At 43.1% G+C, this 8,613-nt stretch overlaps 1 protein-coding gene and 1 pseudogene across 1 annotated transcript; one reads left to right on the top strand and one right to left on the bottom strand.

The window, feature by feature from the left end:
• The first annotated feature begins 807 nt into the window (after positions 1–807).
• LOC130863116 (ubiquitin D-like) lies at positions 808–6,144 on the top strand. Its single transcript, XM_057753034.1, has 3 exons — positions 808–894; positions 2,810–2,999; positions 5,843–6,144. Exons 1-3 carry the CDS (start codon positions 808–810, stop codon positions 6,142–6,144), a joined length of 579 nt encoding a protein of 192 aa, XP_057609017.1.
• A 1,264-nt stretch (positions 6,145–7,408) lies between these two features.
• On the bottom strand, positions 7,409–8,613 carry LOC130863115 (putative olfactory receptor 2I1; annotated as a pseudogene).

The following is an 8,613-nucleotide window of genomic DNA, read 5'->3' as shown; positions in this document are numbered from 1 at the left end:
CATGTTTAATAATCTTAGACAAGTTTCTGAAACATAAATTCTCACTAAATATTACTTTTTGTTATTAGTTTACTAATTTACTCTCACACTATAAATTTATTAAGCATCCTTCTGTGCCAGATAAGCTGGGCATACAAGTAAACTAAAACACAATCATGGTCTTCATGAGTCACTGGGATGTTAGACAAGCAGACGATCCCATTGCTAGATGAAAAGGCTTCAAAAGACTTTAGAAGCAAGAATGGGAGAATAACCCAGAACTGCACGGAAGGAGTAGGGTCTCCTGGACCTAATAAGAGCTTCAATATAATTTTCAATAGGATTTCAAAATATTTGAGTCAGCTTTTGGATTGCCTTACTATACACAGGTACTCTGTAAATCCAAGTTATTCAGAATGGAAACTTCTAGAATAAAATGAAATGGTTTAAGATCTTTCAGTAGGGAAAGGGGAATGATCCCACCCCTAACTAAGAAGCTATATGCAATTGATACTGCCCAACAAAAAGAAAAACCAGTGTTTTCCAATGGAGTCTCATTGGGCAAATAAACCATATTTTAGCACAGGCAGCCCCCATACTCAGAAGTAATTTGCACACACAAAACTAATTAATTGGTACTTTTGTAGACTTTTTGCTTCATTTTGCTTTATTTTGGCATATTCTGTCCCATTGGTCTTTTGCTTATTTGCTTTGATTCTTGTTTTTGTGTTGTTTATTTGTGTGTGTATGTGTGTGTGTTATGTATGTAGGTGTATTTTTTGAGAGACACACAGATAGAGAAAGAACATAAAGTTGGATGGGTAGGAGATGAGGAGGAGGATTTGTGAGGAACTGAGGGAAGGTTTCTCTTATGATCGAAAAAGAAGAAAGAAAGAGAAATTTCAGTGGGTGAAGGTACAGTACGTAGCCTCAGCAAACACAGAAAAAGGGAATAACTTTGAAATTTTACAGAATTCTTTGAAAAAAGCACTTTTAATAAACAATTTTGAAAATTTATTCCATGGAATGTCCTGAGAATCCAGTGACAAACTTGGAATATTCTGAGTGATTAAGTTTCCTGAGGACACACAGCTCAGTCACGTTCTTGATCTTGTTCAACCAAATCTCAAGAGTGAGGGAATGAGTGGTACCTTCATGTGTCTCTGAGCTCAAGGAGGAGGGAGGTATCCAAGAATCATGGTGGGGAGCTACCATACATCATGAATTATCAAGCCTATGAGGGTGTAGGTTAGTGGTTGGGCAGTAACAAGGCAGGGTTAGGAGCCCTTATTATAGAGGAGTTATTTTATGTTCAGAATCTGGAGTACAGATGGAAAGGTCAAAGGGAGAAGTCTGTGTACAGAGTTCATTACTACCTCCACCTCAGTGAAAGTGAAAGGAAATTCTTGAGAACAAAGGTTGTTGCTAGACTGGACATTGCAGCAGTTTTGGGGATTTCCAACCCAGCTTCTCACATATAAGCAGACCTGAGGACTCTTTTCTCACTCCGCTTCTGACAGAAGACATGGCTTCCTGCATTTGTGTAAGTTGGGGTCTAGTAAAAGAATGGGAAGGGAAAGTATTTCCATGCATTGGGAATATAGTTCCACAGTGCTGGAGGAGTCAATGCCTCGAAGGTGAGGGGGTTGCTGGGCATGATTTAGGAGACAAGGCAGACATTGATGATTGCACAACAGAAGGAAGTACTCTAGAGAGAGGTTGGTTATTTGGCTTGTTAAACATTTATAATATTGTATATATGTATTTATTATATGAGTGCATGTATACGCAGGGCCAGGGTCAGAAGGTAATCTGCCATAGTCAGTTCTGTCCCTCTCCCACCTGGGTCACAGGGGCTAAGCTCAGGTGGTGAGGCTCGGTGGCAAGGGCCTTTCCCAGATAAGCTATTTTGCCAGCCAAACTTGAGAGAAATGGTAGAGCATTGTGCTTCAACAAGGCTGGCAAGATGTGAAATTAGGGAAATAATTCAGAGTTCTCAACCTCAAGCTTTTCTCTCTTTTCAAAGAAAAATTTCACAAATCTCATTTGTTTTAAGTTATCAGTGATCAAACACATCACCTTAAACAAAAATATGTCCTCATGAAGAGAACCTGTAACCAGGGCAGTACCCAACAGGGATGAAACCTTCACTGAAGGAGCGTCTGAAACATCCAGGTTGGGAAAATGATTCTGAATGGAGTATGAGGAGGTTTGCAGACATGATTTTTTCCCCATCTTCCAGAATTCTGCAGTCAATGAAATTAAACTCAGCTATACTTCCTGTCTTCTGCAATTGGTATTCTGGTCTAATTAAAAGAGGATATCATGCTCCATAACAATAGTAATAAAAATACAAAAATACAGATTAACAACATTAAACACAGCATCACCACAACATGGGCATTATCAGAAATTAACAGGGACATTAATAAGAACATAGCAGCATGGAGATTATGACTTCATCAGGGTTTGTTCTGAATTAGTCACAGAGGGTAAAACATGGCTGAGAGTATCCTATGAGGGTGCCAAATCTTGAAAATCTGCTTTGGAGTTGTTCAGGAACCTGTGTACATCTTTCGAAGTCCTGTAGTGTCTTTACTTTTAATATCTGGCTTAGGAAAGGCAAGTAAATAAGGTAAGAAATTTATAGTTACATTGGAGATATATTGGATAAGTATCTCAAGAGGAATGAGACTAATGTTCTAATTTGTATTATAATATTGGAATTAAATGAAAGTTTCAAGAGAGGGGGAGCTACAGATTGTTGTGTAGGAGCTGGAGGGCCAAGCAGACAGAACAATGAAGGTGAGGAGTAGGTGTGGAAAGGTAGCAAGCATTCTGGCTGACTCTCTCGGCTTCCTTTGCTTACATTGTCCATTCTGAGCAATGGCCATCAATGACCTTTGACAAAGTGAAAAAGATAAACGAACATATTAGATCCAAAATCAAGGTTTCTGTGCAGGACCGGGTCCTTCTGCTAGGCTCCAAGGTCCTCAAGTCCCAGAGAAAGCTATCATCTTATGGCATTGATGTGGGAGTGATTTCTTTCTAATCTGTTGCTTTCATTGGTTAATTAATAAAGAAACTGGAAACTGCCTAGGCCCATTTGATAGGCCAACCCTTAGGTGGGTGGAGTAAACAGAACAGAATGCTGGGAGAAAGAAGCCGAGTCAGGCAGTCGCCATGATTCTCCCACTCCAGACAGATGCAGGTTAAGCTCTTTCCTGGTAAGCCAGCTCGTGGTGCTACACAGAATATTAGAAATGGGTTAGATCAATATGTAAGAGTTAGCTAATAAGAGGCTGGAACTAATGGGCCAGGCAGTGTTTAAAAGAATACAGTTTCCGTGTAATTATTTTGGGTAAAGCTAGCCAGGTGCCAGGAACATAGCCCGCCACTCTTATTACAAGAGTGGCACCCAACGTGCTAATGAACTACACATAAAACCTGACAGGGCTTAAAAAGGACAGACAGAGAATTTAAGACAGCTTTTTGCTGTTTGTGGGTTGTGTACTGCAAAGAAATTGTCCTGACTCAGCAGCAGGAAAAAACTGGCTGTTTTAAAATGCCAGCTTTCTGGGCTGTGCCGCCATTGTGATCTCTGTCTGGCTCCTGTGGGAGACAGAGCTTTTGAATGGAGCGTTTGGAGTAAAGTGCTACAGATTGCCTGATGGCAATATGGACTGCTGTGTGCCTGGAAATGTGAGTGGCTCAGGGGCACCAAATGGCTCTGAGGCAGGAGAGGTCATGCTGAACTGTGCTGGCCTTAGGCAGGAACTACCGTAATTACCATAATAATAGCACAGTTAAGATTTAGACTGGGCAGGACACAGGCGGTACTGTATTACCCCTACATGGTGCATCTTAAGTTTTTAAGACTTGCTTAACATTTTAAGAAGTGCTCCTGGATAGGAAAAATATTACAGATTCACAATAGAACAGATTCAGACATAAAAGAACACCAGTAAATGAGTCACAATGTTTGATACGTAGGCTTGAGAGAGAGAAGAAAAAATAGAGAGAATAAAGTTAATGGTTTTAAAAAAAAAAGGGTAAAGTCTTTAAAGAGACAGAATAAAGTGATAGAGTAAAAATAAGCCATGTAAAAATGGAAAATTCACAGAGCATCTGAATTATGTACATTGTGTTTTCTTTAAAATTTTTGACTGTGAAAGAGCTAAGTACAGAGAGACATTTCATTATATGGGCTGCCAAGTGGAACCAGAACGGATATCATGAGGGTATGACTTCAGAATTTGGGTCTAAGGATATGATGCTTTGGAAAGGAGTTTCTTCTTTTGTTTTCACAGAGGATGAGACCCTGTGGATTGCATCTATCCCAATATGGTATGATAGACCATGCCTTCCTGAAAGGTTGCTGTGAACACCCTTAAAAAATTACTTTACTCAACTGCCAACTGAAATAATCCTGGCACACAGGTTATACCATGAAAGACCTAATTAATGATGCCCCCATTCAGCAGGAAGCAGTTTGGAGAGAAATAACTGAGCCCATATTCCCAAATATGGTTTATAAATGTTTTTTTTACATTTAAAGGGGGATATGATATAAATATGAATAATTTGCATTGGTGTGGATTTTAAGGTCAATTTTGTTATATGTATATGTATTTCTGATCTTGATTAAGGTATTGTGATTGTGTAGTTCATTTAAAAATGTAATGTATAATTAGGATATATAGGTTGCTAATGGATAATCATCGATAATAGTAAAGCTTGTAGTCATGTTAGTTAGATTTTCTAGATATATAGAGATATATTTCAGTTGGATAGGCATTCTTCATATCTTTCAAAGACTACAGGATATGGCATTTTAAATGTTTTAATAATTTTGGGCTTTTCATGACAATGAGACACATCTGCTCCTGGCAGCACCAATCTACTTCAAGAGGACGATGGGCATTGAAGAGGCTCCTTACGGAGTTTGATAGCCATTTGGACATGAAACTGCTCTTACCTGGACTATTGCATAAACTGGACACAGAGAACCCTCAGAGAGAGGACTGCTGAACTTGCCTAAAGGTGAGATGATCTTTTGGGGTTCCTGATTTCTGAAAGAGTCTACGAGACATTCTACAGGACACAACAGATAGTGACTGAACTGTCTTTGAAATTTCCTGCTTCATGGAAGAGTCTGCTGGATACTACGGGCCTGAAGGCCAAAGATGGATGCCCCAATGGTACAAAAGAACTTTGGGTGATTGTACAGGCAGCGAGATGTCTCTGTCATTTCTAGAGTTTTGGATTTCTTGGTTGCTTAGGTAATATTATATCCTTCTGGAATCTTTGATGGAGTTGAAGAATGGATACATAGTTGTAGTTTTCCTTAGTTATGATAAAAGATAAAATAGATATAAATATTGTAACTGTAATTCTTGCTTGATAACTGTTTTGCTATATGTAATTTTACTATGTTAAAATGAAAGCCTTCTTTTTTGTTTAAACAGAAAAAGGGGAAATGATGTGGGAGCGATTTCTTTCTAATCTGTTGCTTTCATTGTTTAATTAATAAAGAAACTGGAAACTGCCTAGGCCCATTTGATAGGCCAACCCTTAGGTGGGTGGAGTAAACAGAACAGAATGCTGGGAGAAAGAAGCCGAGTCAGGCAGTCGCCATGATTCTCCCACTCCAGACAGACGCAGTTTAAGCTCTTTCCTGGTAAGCCAGATCGTGGTGCTACACAGATTATTAGAAATGGGTTAGATCAATATGTAAGAGCTAGCTAATAAGAGGCTGGAACTAATGGGCCAGGCAGTGTTTAAAAGAATACAGTTTCTGTGTAATTATTTTGGGTAAAGCTAGCCGGGTGCCAGGAACATAGCCCGCTGCTCTTATTACAACACGGCATTGACAAGGAAAGAACCATCCACCTCACCCTGAAGGTGGTGAAGCCCAGCAATGAAGAGCTGCCCTTGTTTCTGGTGGAGTCAAGCAATGAGGGTCAAAGGCACCTTCTCCAATTTCGAAGATCCAGTTCAATGTACCAGGTGAAAGAGATGATCGAGAATGCGACCGCCGTGAGCCCCAAGGCTCAGATTGTGACTTGCAATGGAAAGAGGCTGGAAGATGGAAAGATCATGGCTGACTACAACATCAGGAGGGGCAGTTTGCTCTTTCTGACAGGGCACTGCATTAGGGGCTGACTGGATGGGTGGTGAGAGGATCCAAGCCCACTCCCCTTAGCTCTTACCAGTCACATCCTTTGATGATTTCCGAAAGCTAATGAGAATGAAATAAAGATTGGAGATGAGTGGGGTGGATCAAAACTATTTGTCAAGCCTGTGATTACTTGTTTCTGACATAGTTCATCGTGTGGCAGGATTGCTGCCAAATGAAGAAACTGAAAGGTTAGGTGGGTGTGGTGATTCACACTTTTAATTTCAGGACTTGGGAGGCAGGGACAGGTGGATCAATGAGTAATTGTTGAACCAAATTGATTTCTATTTATAGAGATTAGAGAAGAAATGTGTTATGATTTTTTTTAACACCCCAACAGCATCACAGACTAATAAATGATTTAGAAATTCATTCAATCATCATCCCCTATTCTTACTTAAAGATAATTGGTATGGGATAAAATCTAGTACCTCCTCCACCTAACACCTAACAAAATGTTCATCTCTGGGTAAGGAAGGGAAGGGGTTAACTTCTGGTCTCTTTTGATGATAGAGCTTCCTTTGCTGTAGGATAACTTTCTCCAGCTTCCGTCTGTTTTCTCCTATGTTTCTTTCCTGGTCACATGCAGGTTTTTCTCACAGCCTGACCAATTCTAGTCCTTTTTCTTTTAAAACTAGTTCACAAGCCATGCCCTGCAGATGGGATTCCCAGCTTAACCAGGCCTGACACAATCACATGATACTAGCAGATTTTCTTTATAGTTTTAAGTATCGAGTGTTCTGTGGTGGACACTGGTTACCTGGCTAGTTCTGTATTAGCTGAGTTGGCTCCCCAAGAAGGGAAACCACATCCTGTTTCTGGAAGCTCTCTATGTAAGGTAAGGCACCTGGCCTCCTTGTTAACTTGAAGGACTGCACCTGATGGCTGAGGCCATGGGATTTCTCACGGTCTTTTGTATGGAAGGCTGAAGGTCAGCACCAGGTGTTCATCATCTTATCTCCATGTGAATTCTTCAGGGGTGGTTACAAAGTCTCTGGAGGATGAGTATGGCCCCTTCCTCCATTATGCTTCCCTTTTGTAGAAAGGCTTGGGATCCATTTACCCCATCACTATATATGTGTGTTTATGTATTTCAGTGATTTCCCCTCAAGAATCCAAACCTTAGCTGGTAAGAGAAAGAGATCTCCCTCTTACTAATCCTGGACTCGAGAACAAAATTTGCAGATTCTCATGCAAAGGCAAACAATATGGGCATCCTGGTTCCAGGACCCTGTGTCTTTCTTAGTCCTCTCAGTGCCGGACCTGCAGCCTCCCCAGACTTCCCAAGAACCTCAGGGCTGCCCCCTTCACTTCTTTGTTGCGCAGTGTGTAGATGAGGGGATTTATCGCTGGTGTGACTACCGTATAAAAGAGCGAGATGAACTTGCCGTGGCCCTGGTTGTAACTATGTGTAGGTTGCAGGTAGGTGTAGGTGGCCGAGCCGTAGAACAGGCAGACGGCAGTCAAGTGAGAGCCACATGTGCTCGCTGCTTTCTGCCGGCCCGCGCGGGAGCGCATACCCCAGACCGCGCGACCCACGGCGGTGTAGGAGGCCAGGATGATGGCAGAAGGCACCAACAGAATGACCACCCGCGCGGCGAACATCTGGAGCTCGGTGGCGCTGCGGCCGCCACGGCAGGCTAGCTGTAGCAGCGCGGGCAGTTCGCAGATGAAGTGGTCCAGACGGCGGGCCGCACAGAGCGGGCGCGCGGCCAGCAGGGTGGTCTGTGCTGCGGAGTTGGCCAGGCCACCGAGCCAGGAGGCGCTGGCCAGAGCGCGGCACAAGCGAGGTGAAGCGAGGGCGGCGTAGCGCAGCGGGCGGCACACGGCAGCTGCGCGATCCAGCGCCATAACCGCCAGCAGCACGCACTCGGCGGAGCCCAGGGCCAGAGATGCGCACAGCTGAGCCATGCACCCGCCGCGCGGTAGCTGCAGCACCGGGCCGCACAGGCTGACCAGCAGCGGTGGCACCACACTGGTGGTGAAGCCCACATCCACCAAGGCCAAGTGGCAAAGGAAGTAGTACATGGGTGTGTGCAGGCGCGGGTCGCGAATGGCCAGCAGCACCAATGCCGCGTTGCCGGTCAGCGTCAGTAGGTAGCAGAGTAGGATCAGTGCAAAGAGGATGGGTTCCAACGAGGGCCAGTCTGTGAAACCCAGCAGCAGGAAGCGCTCTGCTGAGCTGTGGTTAGCCTGAGGGGAATCTCCAAGAAGATTTGGAAGGATAAGACAAAGAAGTTTAATGCTAGCGGGCTTAGTGATTCAGGCCTTGCGCTCAGCAGGCAAAGCCTGGAAATCTTGGTGAGTTTGAGGCCAGTCTAGTCTACATAGTGAGTTCCAGGTCAGAGTGCTACACAGTGAGACCCTGGCTTATTGCTATCCACTACAAGCAAGAATTCCCAATGTGGGATAAACTGGGTAAGAGAGAAAAGCCCATGCCCAAATTTTAGCTTCAT

This window comes from Chionomys nivalis, chromosome 20 (assembly GCF_950005125.1).
Source record: "Chionomys nivalis chromosome 20, mChiNiv1.1, whole genome shotgun sequence".
Lineage (NCBI taxonomy): Eukaryota > Metazoa > Chordata > Mammalia > Rodentia > Cricetidae > Chionomys > Chionomys nivalis.
This window is presented reverse-complemented; position numbering and strand designations above follow the sequence as displayed.

What these genes read in the sequence shown, in the direction of transcription:
- LOC130863116 (XM_057753034.1), top strand. Translation starts at nt 808, where the DNA reads ATGAGGAGGAGGATTTGTGAGGAACTGAGGGAAGGTTTCTCTTATGAT. An exon ending in AGAAATTTCAGTGGGTGAAG is followed by an intron (nt 895 to 2,809) that starts GTACAGTACGTA and finishes GTGGAAAGGTAG; the next exon opens with CAAGCATTCTGGCTGACTCT. An exon ending in CCAGAGAAAGCTATCATCTT is followed by an intron (nt 3,000 to 5,842) that starts ATGGCATTGATG and finishes TCTTATTACAAC; the next exon opens with ACGGCATTGACAAGGAAAGA.